At 38.2% G+C, this 18,915-nt stretch overlaps 2 protein-coding genes across 12 annotated transcripts; one reads left to right on the forward strand and one right to left on the reverse strand.

Annotated features, from left to right (window-relative positions):
• Positions 1 to 5,073: 5,073 nt before the first annotated feature.
• On the forward strand, positions 5,074 to 10,440 carry si:ch73-234b20.5 (uncharacterized protein LOC449923 homolog). Of its 2 annotated transcripts, none has more exons than XM_053340069.1 (3): positions 5,074 to 5,152; positions 5,967 to 6,134; positions 9,522 to 9,876. In XM_053340069.1, the coding sequence occupies exons 1-3, from the start codon at positions 5,150 to 5,152 to the stop codon at positions 9,657 to 9,659; spliced, it is 309 nt and encodes a 102-aa protein (XP_053196044.1). In that variant the 5' UTR covers positions 5,074 to 5,149; the 3' UTR covers positions 9,660 to 9,876. The 2 variants fall into 2 exon arrangements, with proteins under 2 accessions (XP_053196044.1, XP_053196045.1); XM_053340070.1 differs by lacking the exon at positions 5,074 to 5,152 and adding an exon at positions 5,442 to 5,576 and having other exon boundaries at positions 9,522 to 10,440.
• Positions 10,441 to 10,523: 83 nt separating this feature from the next.
• On the reverse strand, positions 10,524 to 17,985 carry LOC128380295 (heterogeneous nuclear ribonucleoprotein D0-like). 10 transcript variants are annotated; one of them, XR_008323483.1, is made up of 9 exons: positions 17,505 to 17,985; positions 16,148 to 16,316; positions 15,707 to 15,868; positions 14,873 to 15,004; positions 14,692 to 14,791; positions 12,385 to 12,531; positions 12,164 to 12,263; positions 11,710 to 11,811; positions 10,525 to 10,899 (listed from the first exon to the last, which is right to left on the reverse strand). XR_008323483.1 is itself a non-coding variant. In XM_053340065.1 (8 exons), exons 1-7 carry the CDS (start codon positions 17,669 to 17,671, stop codon positions 12,190 to 12,192), a joined length of 945 nt encoding a protein of 314 aa, XP_053196040.1. In that variant the 5' UTR covers positions 17,672 to 17,985; the 3' UTR covers positions 10,524 to 11,811; positions 12,168 to 12,189. The 10 variants fall into 10 exon arrangements, 9 of the variants coding, with proteins under 9 accessions (XP_053196040.1, XP_053196037.1, XP_053196036.1 ...); XM_053340065.1 differs by having other exon boundaries at positions 10,524 to 11,811; positions 12,168 to 12,257; XM_053340062.1 differs by having other exon boundaries at positions 10,524 to 11,811; positions 12,168 to 12,260.
• Positions 17,986 to 18,915: the final 930 nt, after the last annotated feature.

Raw genomic sequence — 18,915 nt, forward strand, 5'->3', positions numbered from 1 at the left:
TCTCTCCTCTCCTTCCTCTCTCTCTCCTTACTCTCCTCTCCTTCCTCTCTCTCTCCTCTCCTTCCTCTCTCTCTCCTCTCCTTCCTCTCTCTCTCCTCTCCTTCCTCTCTCCTCTCCTCTCCTTCCTCTCTCTCCTCTATCCTTCCTTTCTCTCTCTCCTCTCCTTCCTCTCTCTCCTCTCTCTCCTCTCCTTCCTCTCTCTCTCCTCTCCTTCCTCTCTCTCTCCTCTCCTTCCTCTCTCCTCTCCTATCCTTCCTCTTTCTCCTCTCTACCCCAACCGGTCAAGGCAGATGTTCTCCCACTCTGAGTCTGGTTCTGAGGTTACTTCCTGTTAAAAGGGAGTTTTTTCTCTCCACTGTTGCTCATGTGGGAATGTTGGGTCTCTTTAAAGTTAAAACCTGAAGAGTTCGGTTTAGAACCTGCTCTATGTGTAAAGTGCCTTGAAATAACTCTGTTGTGATTTGGCGCTATACAAATAAAGATTGATTGATTGATAGAAAACTACACTCAGTTTTCTGTCAGACATTAACAACTATGTAGACCCATTACTTTTCTACCAAATGTCCTTAAAAGTAACCGTTGCCCTGCTGACTGACGGGCTATAAACCCCAATGTCTCGGGGTCCATGCGGCTGCAGATCTTTGTTGCACATCACTCCACATCTCTTTGTCGGATGTAATATAATATTCATAAGTATTTTTTATTAGTTTATAATCACATGAATATAAGAATCATTATGTTTTTGTTACCTTAGAATGATTGATAGATGATGTTTCGAACAGTAGCCCAGAAAGGACAAACCAAACAGGGGCTCTAGAGATGGCCTTTATTTTTGGGTATTCAGTTAGTTGGAGTCTGCAACCTCACCAGTAGATGTCACTAAATCCTACGCTATGATCCTTTAAGTGCAGTACTTGAGTAAATGTACTTGGATACTTTCCACCACTGGGTTTATTACCTACATGAATACTGACATCCAGCTTTATATGACACACTTTATGTATCTGTTAACCTCCTTTGTTCAGAGTCAAACATTAAACACCCAGTAAAAATGTGACTGAATACCTTACTATACTGTTCAAAGTCCATTTGTCTTCATCACTCGTCTTATTGTATTTCTTGTAATAGCACAGATAGCTGTTTTATATATGTTTATTTAATTTCAATCAATCTAATGCCACTCCTGTCTCTTCAGTATTTGGGGACATTCATTCACCAAAGATCAACACCCTCCATCACAAGGTTGAGCTTGTATGAATCATGCACAGATCCTTTATCAGCAAACAACATCCTGAGATCAGGTATTACTATTTCCTGGATATAAAAATAAAAAGGATGATGGGAATAACAATGATGTCACTCAGGGAAAAACAAAACAAGATAAACAGAGTAGGATTAACACAATTTTTCAATCAGGAGAGACCAGAGAAAAAAAAGAGTTGTCTATTATACAGATGATATTGATTAGTATTGTCAGAGTCTTTGGTGCTTGGACTCTGCAGGGAGATTTTGAATTGAAGGATGTCAGCCCAGAGCAGCAGCAAGATAGAAACCCCAATGGAGTCCAGCTGCATGGTGGTGGTGGCTGATGACTATTTATATAGCGCCAAATCATAACGAAAGTCATCTCAAGGCACTTTTCACATAGAGCAGGTCTAGACAGTACTCTTTAATTTAATTATTTAACCCTTGTGTCATCCTCCCGGGTCAAATTGACCCCATCTCTCTTTTGACTGTTCCTTCTTTCCTTCCTTCTTCCCCTCCACCCTTCTTTCTTTGCTCCCACCTCCTTCCATCCTTCCTCCTTTCCTCCCTCCCTCCCTCCATACTCCTTTCCTTTCTTCCTTCCTTCCTCCTTCCCTCACTCCTTACTCCTTTCTTTCCTCCCTTCCTTTCTTCCTTCTCTCCTAAATTCCTTCCTCTTTTCATCCTTCCTCCTTTCCTCCCTCCCTCCTTACTCCTTTCCTTCCTTCCTTCCTTCCTTCTCTCCTAAATCCCTTCCTCTTTTCATCCTTACTCCTTTCCTTCCTTCCTCCCTCCCTCCCTCCCTCTCTCCCTCCTAACTCCTTACCTTCCTTCCTCCTGTCCTTCCTCCTGTCCTTCCTTGACCTGAGGACAACAGGAGGTTTAAAGAGACCCAATATTCCCACATGAGCAGCACTTGGCGATAGCAGCCAGGAGAAACCCTTAACCCTGACCCTTTAATGAGGAGAAACCTCAGGGAGAACCGGACTGTAGGTGGACGGCCATCTGCCTCGACAGAGTGGGGTTGACGACAATCGACTTCAATCTGACTTCTGCTGAGACTGATGAGGTTGCTATAGGGATGCACTGATGAATCTGAAGACTGGTGGGTTGCGCAAAACAGCATCAAGAAAGCACTAAACCAGAGAGGAAGATATGATAGGCAGGCAATGAAGGTGTGTAACCATGCTATTGGTTAGATGTGATCTGGTGATGTCTTAATTGATGCTCCAGAAATAACAGAAGGAAGTTATGAGCTTTGAGTATAGGCAAGGCAAGGCAGTTTTATTTATAAACATTAAACATTAAAACATACAATTAACCCCCCACCCCCCACACTAATTTAAAGTGCTTTAAAAGAGCTCAATCATAATAAGCACAGGAGAAGAGAAGTGTTTTTAACCTGGATTTAAACATGATTTCAGTTATAGTGAGAAAGATCAGAATGACTGAAAAACGAGAAATAAAACTATAGACGTGAGCATGAAGAAAGATGGTCTTCCTGTCTCACAATAAGGTTCACAATAAGGTAAAAAGAAAAAAAACACTTTCTCAAACAAAGAAGAAAAAGCAAAGCCACTTGAATTGAACGCTAGTTATCTAAAATCTGAATAAAACACAATGAAAATCAATTAAAGAGATTTCCCTCTCCCTTAAAACTATTATTATTATTTTGGCAACAACTATCACACAGCTACAGAATGACCCACTGGCCCCGTTAGCTGGATCCCCGTCCCCTTTAAAAAGCCAGAAAGCCACACGTATCATCATACAGAGGGGGGAGGGGGGGACCTAATAGCGAAAACACCAAACAGGTGAAAAAGGAAACAACCCACTCCACCTGTAACATCAGTTAAAACTCTGTAATGTTAATATTTGGCTTTGAGATTAATGTTTGGTCAACATACGAATGAACATTTTTTTGACCTTTGACATACCACAGGCTACAGTTAATTCCTCTTACTCACCGTCATGCTTTCTACTTCCCTTTGCAGAACTACACACTTCGGTTGTTGTGATGCAATTCATTTGTGGAGAAGGTTAAAACTGCGGAACAAAAACTGCGGGGGAAGGTTTGGTATTGAATAATATTAAACTGTGGTGTGAATGCAGCAATGTTTTGTGTAACACTGCAGTTGGAAGACATTCAAACTACTTCTGACTGCAGTACTCAGAATATTTGGCTGTACTTTGAGATAAAAGCTCATGTTAGCATGCTATCAGGTCCACAATGAGCAGATATAATGTTTACCTTTTTCCACCCACGCACATTAGCATGCTAATTAGCACAGTTAGCTCGAGCTGTGGCTGAAAGGAAAGTGTTGGACAGACTGAAACCATAAATGACCTCATGGGGGTGCTCAACATCAGAGGATAAACAAATTTGGAGTCATCTTCTAGAGAGCATTCATAGTTAGCCTATATCAAATTTCATGTCAATCCATTTAATGGTTGTTGATATATTTTAGCCTTTTTCACCATATTAGCATGCTAATTAGGGCAGTAGCTGTAGCTGTGGCTGAAAGGAAAGTATTGGACAGACTGAAACCTGATGACTATGCTAGATTCAAAATTAAGATATGACCAAAGTTGTTTCAGTTCATCCTGAGGGGAACATTAAATATCTGAACCAAATTTCATGGTAATCCATTTAATGGTTGTTGATATATTTTAGTCATAAACAGATTAGCTTATAATATAATGTTTACCTTTTCCACCACATTAGCATGCTAATTAGCACAGTAGCTGTAATAGACTGAAACCTGATGAGGAGCTAGATTCAAAGTTAAGGGATGATAAAAGTTGTTTCAGTTCCTCCTGAGGGGAACATTAAATATCTAAACCAAATTTCATGATAATCCATCCGATAGCTGTTGAGATATTTCAACCCAAAAACATACATTTCAACTTAATGGTGGTACTAAACATCAGAGAATCACCAAATTCATTAGGATTCATCCTTTGTAGAACATGAACGTTTGTACCAGATTTAAAGCCAATTCATTAAATCGTTGTTGAGATATTTCACTCAAAACCATAAAAGTCAAGCTCACGGTGGCGCTCAACATCAGCGGATCATCAAACTCAACAGGATTAATCTTCTGGAGACGATTAATAGTAATACAAAATATTATACATTCATCATTTAAACTACAATACAGTATAGAGGATATCATTAAAATTAGCATTTACTAGCACTTAACTACAACTGTTAAATAATCTTAATCATCTAATTAGTTATTCTTTTGGATTTAGCCTCCACAAAAACAGCAATAATAATTAACAACTAAATGATCAATAAAAACTAGATAGTACAAAACAATACAAGCCTAATATGAAAAGCATATCAAGTGAAATAAGTCTACACATGAAAAGGTAAACACATACAAACTTACATTACAAAACCAAAACCTTAATTACTAAATATACATCTCTAGCTCTAGCTCTAGATCATTTATTTAATATAGTATATAATATAACACATAGGGGCGATTTTACTACGTTAAGTACACATATTTTCATTTAATCTTGAATATGCCGTCTCATAAACAGATTGCTGTAGATAACAGACTGCTGGCAGGTGGTGTGACATTTCTTTATGAGATATGGTGCTCTTATAAAACTTTTTAAATGTAATCTAATCAAAAGTTTAAAAAAATAATAATTAAAGAACTGTGTATAAATTCCTGACACTGAAAACTAAAAACTGAATGCATAAAGCATGTGTGATAAACGGTTTCTGGTTTCTGTACTACTGAAACAAGCTGACAACACAGGACGAGGAAATGAAGTGAAGCAACCCGAGTGACTTCACCCCTTTATTGCCTTGCAAATCTCTTTGTGCAGCGAGCAGCCCTTTGCCCGGACACATCAGAACAGCGTTTGGCCTGCATCCTGACAGCTGATGGTATGTAAATCACACTAAACTAACACTAACTGACATGTTTTTGATGTTTAAACTGCTCTGTGATGTTTTTATGTGTTAAATGACCACGTATTAGTGATATTTTTGCTCTTCTGTGCATTCATCGGTTGTGGCAGAGCTCATGAAAAGCAGGAAATGAAAGCAGCTATTTGTGGCAACTGAGTTCGACACGTCTTAAGCCAATGAGACTTTGATTGAGGTAACAGGTAGTTAATGAGTAACAGAAAAGGTGCAACCTTCAGCAGACATTTGTTCTGCTCTTACTGTATGACTCATGCAGTCACAAGAAGCACAGATCTCTTTATTTGTTTATTACACTGGCTGACAGCACTTTGTGGGGATTTTATATTTTTCGTATGACGCTGAATATTCTTTTTGGTTGTGAATAAGAAACATTGCTGCGATGGTAAGTGTTTAACTTTTTAAATACTGAAGTTAAGCTCAGTTTTCATCTTAAATATTGTTCTTTTCCTTAGCACCGAAGTAGATGTGTTCCTCATTTTGACATTGCCTAAAAGGACTCTATATTGCAGGAAAATATGGCCACTACACGCTCTCTAAAGCACGTTTACTCTGAGTTTAACTACTGAGTTTGAGGTTTTCATGTGACAATCACACAGGGTTGGTAAACCATGTCAAGCCTGATAGCGCTCTTTCCTGTTAACACAGTAACAGGAAGTCAGGTTTGGTCATTTAAATGAGAGTGTTTTTCCAGTTGAATGACAGACTTTCACTGTGTAGTTTATATGGTAACGAACACATGACCCACTTGTTATTTCCTCCCATTTTTTCACAGGCTGACACAAACACTGAAGCACCGGCCCCCAGCGGGTCAAAGCTTGACCAGGTGCAGGGTCAGGTGAACGAGGTCAAAGTCATCCTGAAAGACAACATCAATAAAGTGCTGGAGAGGGGCGACCGATTAGACGATCTGATTGGCAAGACTGATGACCTGCAGGCATCTGTAAGTACACAAAGTGAGACTCTACTACTATGTTAAAGCAGTTTTTAAGATATGACTCCTTCAAAACACAAAGTGGAGCAAAGTAACTAACTGCATACATAAGTACTGTACAGATATTGCACTACTAGTTTTTCCCTTTTATGCCACTTCATACTTCTTCTCTACTACATTTAAGAGGGAAATGTACAGTTTTGACTTTACTACATTCATCTAAATGCTTTATTTTCTTTCATAGATAAAGATTTAACATACTGGCATGCCTATATTTACATTAAAACAGTTTCGTAGCTCCTGTTGTCCATACAAGCCACAAAGAAACCCCAGAAAGCAATGTACACAGGCCTCGTTTTGACCATAACTGATTTGTAAAGTTCAACTGAAGACAATTTTAGGTGAAGTCAAGAGGATATTTTCCAACGTAACTCTTTTTTGAGCAGAATTCCTGTTTGGTGTTATCACCCTACTACTGCTACTCAGCATAAAAACACTGTCTGAAGCCTGAAAGAGATTTTCACACTAAAAATACAGTGAATTTGAAAGATACTGACTGCAGACCTCATATTACCTTCAGCTCAACTTTGGAGTATATTTCCACACAGAACCAGGAGCATGGATTTGTTCCTGTATCACTTACATTGACATTGCTTCAGGAAGGGCTTTCTGTGGTGTCAGTATTGTTTTAAGATAGACTTGGAAAAAAAACATAGATATATACCAGTGGTTTTTAACCTTTTTGGCTTGTGACAGTGACTCTGTTGTGATCCTTGTCACACACATTTTCGGACAACTTTAATTGGTTTTTCGTAGTCTGTATAGGAGTTTCCCCCCATTGACGACACAAAACCAGTCTTCTCTCTCATTAAAAATTCAAAAAGGATGTCTGTGACTTAGAAACCACATTTCTGAAAAAGCACAAAAACACTCTCACCCACACAGCTGCCCATCTGATAAACCAATCCATCAAGCAGGGCATTGTTCCTGATGCCTGGAGGTTTGCTGCTGTTACTCCGATATGCAAATCTGGAGACCCAACTGATGCTGGCTATTACAGGCCCATCAGCATCCAATGCTGGGTTTAGGTTGAATCATGCAATGGATGCAATCTAGTTAGAGTGTTTAAAATCAAAAATGGACAGAGGGGGTGTAGTTGGTGTTTTCTCTTTAGACCTCAGCAATGTCTTCGATACAGTCAAACACAAGGTCTTCTTATTCAAACTATCGAAACAGGAAACCAGCTATATACTAGGCCCACTCCTTTTCAGCTGATATACAAATGACCTTCCATCCATAAGTCCATCTGTCAGTCTCCAATGCAGATGATACTGTTCTCTACACTCATGCCAAAAATCAACAACAGGCTGCACATAATCTAACTGAAGTCCTGGTTGAGTCAATCATTCTTACACCCTAATGTCAATAAATTGCATGTTTCTCTCTACAGAGGTATCAGATTCATTTTGGATTCAAATCGAACAATCAAAAACCACAAAGAAATGAAGTGTGGCCAATTTCAGATTCATTCATCCCTATCTGCCAGCTGAGGCCACTCTGTTATATATGCACGTAATGATTTTCTCCCATCTGTCATTCTGCATCACAAGCAGGATTAACCCGTCTACACCAGCTCGAGTCCTTCTATAAACAAGCCCTTCAAATCATGGACAAAAAGCCCCACAGATATCACCACTGCTACATTATTCACAACAAGTATAATCTTCTCACACATGGGACAATCTCAGACTAAACAATGACACCTGCCTTGTTTTTATAATCCTACATGATCTTGCCCCTACATCATTGAGCCAGTTTGTGACCAGAAAGGACAATGAAAGAGCAACAAGGTCCACATTTAGAGGGGACTGTGTTGTTCCTATTAGAAGGAGTATGTTTGGATGCTCTCCCCTCATATATAAGGACCGGCACAACCCTTTTTGTTATTGTGCTTTGCTAAGTTTTTGACCTACAGATGTACACTAGTCTCTTGGCTAACTAATTTACATTGTGGTGTGAACAATAACGTTGATTGATGTGTACTGTTCATGCCATATAAATCTTAAATAAATTAACTTCAGATGTGTGAGTTGTAAGCAGCTTCAACAAAGAGCAATTTCTCCTCAAAAGGTCTCAGATGGTTTTGTTTAATTGACTCGAGGGCCAAAGAATCCGATATATCACAAAAGAGGCAGTTTAAAAAGTGAATATAAATGTGTGAAGCAGATCTTGATTTTTTTATGAATCATTTCACAACGCCTAACATAATAATAATAATAAATACTTTTTGGATAGGGACACATGCACATTGATGAACATGCTGGATTATAGCAAAGCTGCTAATTTGCATCCATAGTCCCTAGTAAATAAATAAAAAGAATACAAATAGATGAGACAGCAAATAAAATACAAATAGAAGAGACAACACACACAGCACAATACAATACACAGCCAAAAGGATACCAGATCTAGACAGGATATAACAATGTAATAAAAAGTAATGTTCAGTTAGTCTCAAGTCCAGTTAGTGGTCGCAGTTTTGATTAGAACATGTATCTTCATCTTGACCCTTAAGAGGTACCTGACCCTCAGATTGAGAACCATTTGATTAAACTACCCAATTCATTATACAGTACTATAACAGGACAATGGTCTATTGCCATAAATATCTTTCACAATGAACATTTTTCTTCAGAATCAACACTTAAAATCTGTGTAAAGTAAGAATAAATGTGTTCTGAGTTTGACATACCACAGAAAAGTGTGTTGTTAACCACCCTGCCAAATTTGAATGATTAAAAAAATCGCCAAATATATGAAATTAGGCTTCAAAGTTGTGTAAAAATCAGCCTCTTTCTCTGTCCACTGAAACCCCGCCCCCTACCAAGTGTCACCTGTCAATCAAAGTCACCACCTCTACCAGAAACATGGATGCTACGTCTGAGAGCTTTCTGCTGCTAGCTCAGCGGCTAATTCGGCAGCTAGCTAGGCAGCTAACTCAGCTAACTGGCTAACTGTAGACTGTAGTAGTAGTAGTGTGTGCTGAATGTATTTATACCTCTACAGCAGCAGGGGCGGGTTTATGCTAATCACTAAATCCTGAACACAGAAATCTTGAAACACAGTTTGTGAAGCCTAGCTCCACAATTCAAATCTAAATTTAATACATTTATGACCTATTTAATGTGTTTAGAAGAAAATGTCTGAATTCACTTTACACAGTCTTTAAAAGTTTATTTTCAGTAAATGTTGCTGTTAACACTTCAGATGAATGTCTTTAACTTGTAAAAGAGACTTTTCACATTGTTGTACTCGTACTTGTTATATTTTTTGGTAGATCTGAGTACTTCTTCCATCACTGACCTTTTATTATGTTTCTGTTATTTCTCTTTTCAGGCTGACTCCTTCCAAAAAACATCCACACGGGTGGCCAGGAAATACTGGTGGAAAAACGTTAAATTAATGATAATAATTGGTGTGATCGTGGTGATCATCATCATCCTCATCATCCTCGCAGCTACAAAAGTTATATAGATCTTATCTGAACTCCCTCATCTGCTCAGGACTGAAAACTACGAAGATGGTGGCCTTTAATTGCACTCATGGGTGATCAATTCAGCTCACATGAAAAGATGTTTTTATATATTTTAAAGGACCAGTATGTAGGATTTAGTGGCATCTAGTGGTGAAGTTGCAGATTGCAGCCAACTGAATACATCTCACCTTCCTTTCTAAGTGAGTAGGAGAAACGGTGGCTGCAAAACTCACAGAAAAATGCAATAGACCCTCTACTATAAAGAGCTTATTCTAAGGTAATCAAAAAACAATTCTTATTTTCAGGTGATTATACACTAATTACAACATACTTATAAATATTATATTCCATTTCTGCCAAGTCTGTCCTGCTAGATGCCATTAAATTCTACACACTGAACCTTTGAGATCAAAATATGTATGTAAATTCAGCAGGTACATGATGTTGTAGCTCCTGAAATCTTCTTAGATTAGTCTGTGATGTCCTTTTATGTTGTGATGAAACCAAAAAATAACTTAAAAATAACGTAAAGTTGACTGAAATACTTCCTAAACACTCCAGCAGTCATTAACAAGTGATGTAATACCACTAAATTCACATTTCACAAAGGATCACAAATCCACATGAGTGTTTATTATTTTTATTTTGTCACATTTCTTTCATGTTCAATACACTGTATATATATATTCTGTTTATGACTGTCAAACTCTGTAATATCATATGTATTAAATGACAATGATTAAGAGGATAAATTGAAACAACACATCGCGTATCTTTGCTACCACTGTACTGTATATATATATATATATATGTATATGTATATATATATAATATATAATATATATTTGTATATATATATATATACACACATATATATATTTGTGCTCTGTTCCAAACAATCTAACATTTCAAGTTATGTAATAAATGAAGCAAATTCACAAAAACAGCAATTTGAGAACATTAAATACAAAAAACAAGGAAGGGATGAGAAACGCAAAAAACAAACGAACAAACAAACAAACAAAAAAAAGCTAAAACTTTGCTGTGATCTAAAATGAATGCAAAAAACGTCAAAATCCAACAAAATTTTAAGATCCAACAAATACTCCGGTTAAGTATAGAGGAAATGTAGTGCTCTTCAGTTATGTTCTTACAATCAGCTAGTGATCTTTGCTGGATACCATCATCACTGTGGCCAATGCTCCACCAGCTGACAGCAGCCTTTCATCGCTCTGACACCTACGAAAAACAAACAGACACAAATCAGCTATAGATGAACACAAATCTGTTAAAAAAAGAAAAAAAAAACACAAACAAAATAGGAATCCCCCGTGTTTATAATGTCCAATGTAAAAAATGATAAGAAAAAACAAAATTATTTTAACATTTTTACAGTTTTAAAAAGTCCATTAAAGCTAGAAATCCTGAAGTGAAATGTCAAAAGCCAAAAAAATATTAAATAGAAGAAACCTTCAATTGATTTGAAAAGTACACATTAAAGAAAGCATTACATGCAAATTTCTGTGGCAGTGTGGTGACACTTTGATTCTTCTTGTTTTACGAAAAAGGTTAAGAGGAAAATTTGTTACAGGAAAATTAACAAAAGAGGAGTCTTTTCCATCGCTGTCAGTAACACAAAACAGAACAATACATGTACACAAAAGTAAAGCACTTTATCCCCCAACACAGTAGCGTCCAAATACGAACCAGGTTTTAGCTCATGGACTACTGGCTACAAGAGCTAAATAAAGAAACAAGCATTTTAGATAAGATTAGGAATGCATATATTAACAATAAGGAACTGGAAAGTCCAGAGAATGCTGTACGTATCCTTTGAAAAGCAAATAAGTTATTATTACTTTCATATTTATAATCATTACTTGTGGGGGAGTAAGGGCCTGTAAAAAATGACAATTACATGTGTATAATTTAAGTTTTACATTACATACAGTTGCAAACAAATTAAAATGGAAAGAAAGATGACAAAGCTGGACGTGTCCCATATTGTTTAGTTTAGAAATGCTGATACAGGATGTTGTAAGACCATACCAAATGGCAGCATTCGAGAGCGTATGCTTCTCGTACCCGGTCCGCATTGAGCGGGCCCTGAGAGTATCTGGGAGTCAGCTCATGGCCTGCAAGGAAGCTCCGCTGGCAGGTACAAACAAGGTATGTCAGAGTTAGGAGACAACATACTTCCTTTTCTGTTTCCTTGCACATCCATAACTTTGGCATCCATTTACTGTAGTAGCAGTACTTTACCTGTTAACTTTACAGTTTTAAAAAAAAAAAGAAAAGAAGGTGCAAAAGAGGCAGCAGAAGGCCGGCTGTTAAAATAATCGCCACAAGACTGTAGCCTCTATGTTACCACTACTGTAAAGCACTTGAGGGTGCTGAGAAAAAGAAATTTATAAGAGGAAATTATACATAATGTTACCAAACAGCAAAGTAAATATAACTACTTTAAATTTTAAGTAAGTAGTGTATTTTTGTTCTTACATACCTACTTGAATATGAGGGTTTCCCCATTTAATACGGCTTGTAACTGTTGGTGTGACCACCACGTCGTGGCGACTTGCCGTATCCAGCAGATTGATCTACAACAGTGGTACAAAATAACAAAGTAAAGTAATAGAACAAATAATAGAGAATAAAAAGAAGGGATGATATGAAGCTGAAGCATGTTACGCTACATCAGGGTGTTTCACTAATGAGATTACTTACTGCTGTCGTCACCATAGCCGTAATAGTTGTTGTACCCAGAGTAATCATAGCCACCATATCCTCCGTAGCCTTGATTACCGTAGCCATAATTTCCATAGCCTTGATTCCAGTAGTTGCCGTAACCCTGGTTCCAATTCTGATTGGGACCTGCAATCACATCCAATTTAAATTAAATACTTTTCATCACATTTTTAATCAAATGACCTCAACTCTAATGTCCGTGGATGATCAGGCACCTTCTGCACTACAATAGCTATATCCACCTAGTATACTATAACATATTAATACCACTGAGCAGTGTATACTACTATTATGGATATATCTGTAGTCTCTATTCAGTTTTTAATTATTTCGTACATTTAAGTGACTATTCAGTTATAGTAAATAATTTAGCCTTTAATTGTATTTAAATTGTGTTTCTTTTTACTTACCTCACTGATTTTATATTGTTATTCATGTCAAGTGGCTAGCATCTATCTATCTATCTATCTATCTATCCATCCATCCATCTATCTATCTATCTAACCATCTTTCCATCCATCTATCTATCTATCTATCTATCTATCCATCTTTCCATCTATCTATCTATCTATCTATCTATCCATCCATCCAGCCATCTATCCATCATCCATCCATCTATCCATCATCCATCTATCCATCATCCATCCATCCATCCATCCATCCATCCATCTATCCATCATCCATCCATCCATCATGCATCCATCCATCCATCCATCCATCAATCATCCATCAACCATCCATCCATCTATCCATCCATCTATCCATCATCCATCCATCTATCCATCATCCATCTATCCATCATCCATCCATCCATCCATCCATCCATCTATCCATCATCCATCCATCCATCCATCATGCATCCATCCATCCATCCATCCATCCATCAATCATCCATCAACCATCCATCCATCCATCATGCATCCATCCATCCATCCATCCATCCATCAATCATCCATCAACCATCCATCCATCTATCCATCCATCATCCATCAATATCAATCCATCCATCCATCCATCCATCTATCCATGCATCCATCCATCATCTATCCATCATCCATCCATCCATCCATCCATCATCTATCCATCATCCATCCATCCATCCATCCATCCATCCATCCATCCATCCATCCATCCATCCATCACTGGTTTCACTCCATAAAAAAATATCTGCCAGTATCAAATCTTAATATCTGTTTTTTGATGTAATTTATTATTACATAAGAGGAAATTAGAGGAAATAAGAGGAAAACATGAGTGGAAATTATGGGAATAGAGACAGAGATGGAGAATGGCATGTAACAAAGATCATCAGTCAGACTTGGATCAAAGACACCATGAATGATGAGTAATTAACTTAAAAATAACTAATAAAATGAGACCCATTATCTATGTAGAGTGAACAGTAACAGTAACAGAGTGACAAGAGTCAAATTAGTCGTAAATGTTCAAAACTAATTAACTAGCTGTGTGGAGAGGATGAATTAGGAAGCTTCAAGCTATGAAATCAGGATTTTCAACTTGTTTAATTACAATACACTCATTTATTAATTAACACAAAGTTTAATGTCTGAGTCCTTCACTTTATTAACCTTCCCGTCGTCCTCCCGGGTTAAATTGACCCCGTCTGTTTTGACTGTTCCTTCTTTCCTTCCTTACGTCTGTCCTTCTGCCATCCCTCCTTCTTTCCTTCCCTCCTTCCTTTCTCTTTCTTTCCTCCCCACTACCTTCCTCCCTTCCTTCTTTCCTTCTTCCTCCCTCCCTCCTTCCTTCCTTCCTTTCTCTTTCTTTCCTCCCCACTACCTTCCTCCCTTCCTTCTTTCCTTCCTTCCTCTCTTCCTCTTTTTCTGTCTCCCTCCCTCCTTCTCTCCTACCTTCCTTCCTTCTTTCCACCGTCCTTCCTTCCTTCTTCCTCTCTTCCTTCCTTCCTTCCTTCCTTCTTTCCTTTCCTTGCCTCTTTCCTTCCCTTCTTTCTTCCTCCCTCCTTTCCTTCCTTCTTCCTTCTTTCCTTCCTTCCTTCTTTCTCCTTTCCTTCCTTCCTTCCTTCCTCCCTTCTTTCCTCCCTCCCTCCTTTCCTTCCCTCTTTCCTTTCCTTCTTCCTTCCTCCCTCCTTTCCTTCCTTCTTCCTTCCTCCCTTCCTTCCACCCTCCTTTCCTCCCTCCCTTCCTTCCTTGACTAGAGGACAACAGGAGGGTTAGGACATTATTATTATTCAGTAAGGACTCAATAGATGAACAGGTAGCGTGATTCGAGTCTTTCTGCGGAACCACAGACGTTTTCTCTACTCACCGCCGCCTCGACCTCGAGACCTGGACGAGTATCCGCCTCGGCCTCCCCAGTACTGCTGCTGCTGGTACTGCTCCTTAGACATCGCCACCTTTATTTCACACTGAGGGAACAAAAGGTACGTTGATGTATTTCCTGTTCTGTTCATGTATGCATTATGAAAGATGTTAATAAGGGCTCGTACTTTGCTTAGTCCGATGTTGTGGTACTTCTTCTCCATGATCGTCTTGACTGGGTCTTCCTCTTTGAATGTGATGAAGCAGAAACCTCTTCTTTTGTTTGTTTTGTTCTCCATGGGAAGCTCAATAGACTCCACCTGTTCAAACCATGAATTAAAGTTAATATAAAGGAGCTACAGAGCAGGTGAATTCTGATTTATTAGCTCTAGAACAGGGGTGTCAAACATGCGGCCCACGGGCTAGAACCGGCCCACTGAGGGGACCAATCTGGCCCACTTTCCTTCCTGTGTTCTTTTCCTTAATTCCATCTGTCCTTCCTTCCTTTTTCTTCCCTACCTTCCTTCCTTCCTTTTGTCCTTCCTTCCATCTGTCCTTCCTTCCTTTTTCTTCCCTACCTTCCTTCCTTCTATCCTTCCTTTTTTCTTCCCTACCTTCCTTTTTCCTTCCTTCCTTCCATCTGTCCTTCCCTTTCTCCTTCCTTCCTTCTTTCTTTCTTTCTTTCCTTCCTTCCATCTGTCCTTCCCTTTTTCCTTCCTTCTTTCTTTCTTTCCTTCCTTCCATCGGTCTGTCCGTCCTTTACTGTCTGTCTTTCCTTCCTTTCTTCCCTCCTTCCTTTTGCCTGTCTTTCCTTCCTTCCTTCCCTTCTTCTTTCCTTCCTTTCTTCGTTTTAATGATCCAGCCCACATGAGATCAAATTGGTCTGTATGTGGCCCTTGAATGAAAATGAGTTTGACACCTCTGCTCTAGACAGCCATGTAGATGCACTAGAAACAAAGTAATATAGAGCATTAAATACAAATTCAACATAATAATCTGCAGTAGTTAAAGGTTGCGCGTACCTCTCCGAAGGCACCAAAGTACTCTCTGACTTTCTCTTCAGGAGTGTCTGGAGAGAGACCGCCGACAAAGATCTTCTTTACAGGCTCCTTGCTCTTCATGGCCTTGGCTTTTTTGGGGTCAATGACCTTCCCGTTGAGTTTGTGCTCCTTCTGTGTGGCAACCTTCATCAAAAAAGGAAACAGAAAATACCATCAGAAGAGCAGGAAGTGTTGTCAAATGTCCTTCAACCAGGGAAGATTAAATGTTTAGCTCTGTGACTCAAATGTAATATTATATGAGAGGCACACATTGGAGCTGGCAATAAACCCAAAATAGATTAATTCCCTATGTAACAGATACATTTAACATTATAAATCAGTGCTGTAAATGTGGTATTACATGTGTATTGATTTGCAAATGACATGTGGTGTAAAACATTACTTATCGGAGCAGGATAATACCTTGTCAACACTTTCGGCGTCTTTGAAGAGCACGAAGCCGAAGCCCCTGGAGCGGCCGGTCATCGGGTCCAGTTTTAAAGTGCAGTCTACAACCTCCCCAAACTTAGAGAAGTAATCTTTCAGGTCCTTCTTAGTCGTGTCCCAACTGAGACCTCCAACAAACATTTTCCTGATGACAAAATAAAAGGTTTTAGGGCAGGAACACAAGTATTAAATGTTTAAAAATACACATTATGAGTATTATGAGTGATGTAGTATGCAGTATTACAGTAAAAGTACTGCAGTATTATGAGTGATGTAGTATGCAGTATTACAGTAAAAGTACTGCAGTATTATGAGTGATGTAGTATGCAGTATTACAGTAAAAGTACTGCAGTATTATGAGTGATGTAGTATGCAGTATTACAGTAAAAGTAGTGATATATTATTATATATGACATCATTAGATTATTAATAGTGAAGCATCAGTGTTAGAGCATCATGTTACTGTTGTAGCTGCTGGAGGTGGAGCTAGTTTATACTACTTTATATACAGTTAGCTAGTTTATACTACTTTATATACAGTTAGCTAGTTTACACTACTTTATATACAGTTAGATAGTTTATACGACTTTATTTACAGTTAGCTAGTTTACACTACGTTATATACAGTTAGCTAGTTTATACTACTTTATATACAGTTAGCTAGTTTATACGACTTTATTTACAGTTAGCTAGTTTACACTACTTTATATACAGTTAGCTAGTTCACTATACTTTATAAATTAGCTAGTTTAGTCCAGTGGTTCCCCTCCAAAGGTTAGAAACCACTGGTTTCATCTTTAACAATGTGTTGTATTATAAAAGCTTGTTATATTATCCATTGTGTCAAATCTTCATCTGAAAAGTAACTAAAGCTGTCATATAAATGTAGTGGAGGGGAAAGTACAATATTTCCCTCTGAAATGTAGAAAGTAGCATCACATGGAAATACTACACCCCCCTCCCACACACACACACACACACACCATACTGTGCATATGCTATTTATTTATTTATTTATTTGTAATCCATGCAACATACAGCACATTGCAGAGTAACTCAGGCATTTTACTTACTGTACGGATGTGTGCACAAATGTATAGTGTGTATATTCTATTCTAGTCTATTCTACAGTACAAATACCTCAAAATTATACTTAGTTACTATTATCCACTGTTATCCTGTCACCAGCAGCAGACTGAACTATCCTCATTTGGTGTTAACATATAATAACACAGCTGTGCTCTATTAATAGCATCTACCTGCATGGCTAGTGTAACGTTCTAATGTGTTGACGTAATTCTGTGGAACACTGGTGTAACGGATATTTTCGTACCCTTCATCTTCTTCATTCTTACTGGCGTCTATCCTCGAGCCCTCGGCCTCGCCCCCCGTTGGGCCGCAGTCCCCGGCTGCAGACATCGGGTCGTCGCTGTTGGCCTCTCCGTCCTCCTCCATCCTAGTCGGGGTCGGGTCTTCACTGAATTCATAATCATCCGACATGATGTTGTTGTTGCTGTTGTTGTTTTAGAGTCACTAAAAAAATAAAAAGTTGTCACCTAAATTAAAAAAAAAACACAAGCTATGAAACTCAAAGCGACGTCAGAAGCAGTGAGCTAATAGCTACAGCTGATTTATATCATATGTTTGTTAGATTTAATTAAAGCGCCAGATGCTGATTAGTAGCTGCCCTTATTAGGGAATAAAAAAGGAGCGACGTCACACTGAATGCAGCCAAAATAATAAAAAGTGCTTCTGTAAAAAATAAATGAGTTTCTGTTGCTACAGTTTGTGAAAGGTGATTTTAGTCAGCGTCGTTTTTGTTTTCATCAGGCTCCTCTTCTTCTTTTGTGGCACTAGAGGAAACCGATACCAACATTAAAGGTACATTCCGCCATCTACTGTACAGGAGTGTGAATTATTATATGACTTAATATATATTAAGATAAGATAAACTATTCCTGTATTAGTCCAACGGTGGGGAGATGTATATTATTGCAGCAGCAGTAGCAAGTGGATAGCAAAAAAATAGAAAGAGCATGAATAGAAACAATAATGAACAAAGATGAAGTGCAAAATCCAATCCAGCTTTAAAGCACTTTAAAACAACCACATTGCTGTACAGAAGAATAAAAAAAGACATCATAAATAAAAGACATAACAGCTCACATGAGGCATACAATTACATATAAAATATAAATTAAAGACATAAAACGTGAGTAAAAATAATAGCCACGCAATAAAACCAATAAAATAAAATAAAATAAAATTGTGTGAGTGCAAAAGACAATAGTAGACTTCCATACTTTCTTCCTTCCATCTTTTCTTCCTGACTTCTCTTCCTTCCATCCATCTGTCCTTTCTTTCTCTCTTTCTTTCTCTTTTTCTTCCTTCCATCTTTCCTTCCTTCCTTCCATCCTCCCATATGTTCTTTGTTTTTTCTTTGTTTGTTTCTTTCCTGTCTTTTCCTCCTTCCTTCCATCTGACTTTCATTCATTCATTCCTTCTTTCTTTCTTTCTTTCTTTCTTTCTTCTTACTTTCTTTCCTTCCTCTCTTTCTTCCTTCATTCTGTCCTTTTTTCTTTTTTCTTTCTTTTTTTCCTGTCAATTCCTCCTTCCTCCCATCTGTCATTCATTCCTTCCTTCCCCCCTTCTCCAAACAGTATGTAAATAGATAAAAATTGGGGCGTGTGCTTTTTGGCGGCTGTGTGTAGTTTGTCCCTGCGCACTCACCGTACCTAGCGTTC

This window comes from Scomber japonicus, chromosome 19 (assembly GCF_027409825.1).
Source record: "Scomber japonicus isolate fScoJap1 chromosome 19, fScoJap1.pri, whole genome shotgun sequence".
NCBI lineage: Eukaryota > Metazoa > Chordata > Actinopteri > Scombriformes > Scombridae > Scomber > Scomber japonicus.

Coding starts and splice junctions, on each gene's coding strand:
- si:ch73-234b20.5 (XM_053340069.1), top strand. Junction 6,135..9,521: donor CTGATGACCTGCAGGCATCT/GTAAGTACACAA, acceptor TTCTCTTTTCAG/GCTGACTCCTTCCAAAAAAC.
- LOC128380295 (XM_053340060.1), bottom strand. CDS start 17,671: ATGTCGGATGATTATGAATTCAGTGAAGACCCGACCCCGACTAGGATG. Junction 15,869..16,147: donor ACGCCGAAAGTGTTGACAAG/GTATTATCCTGC, acceptor TTTTTGATGAAG/GTTGCCACACAGAAGGAGCA. Junction 14,792..14,872: donor ACAACATCGGACTAAGCAAA/GTACGAGCCCTT, acceptor TTGTTCCCTCAG/TGTGAAATAAAGGTGGCGAT.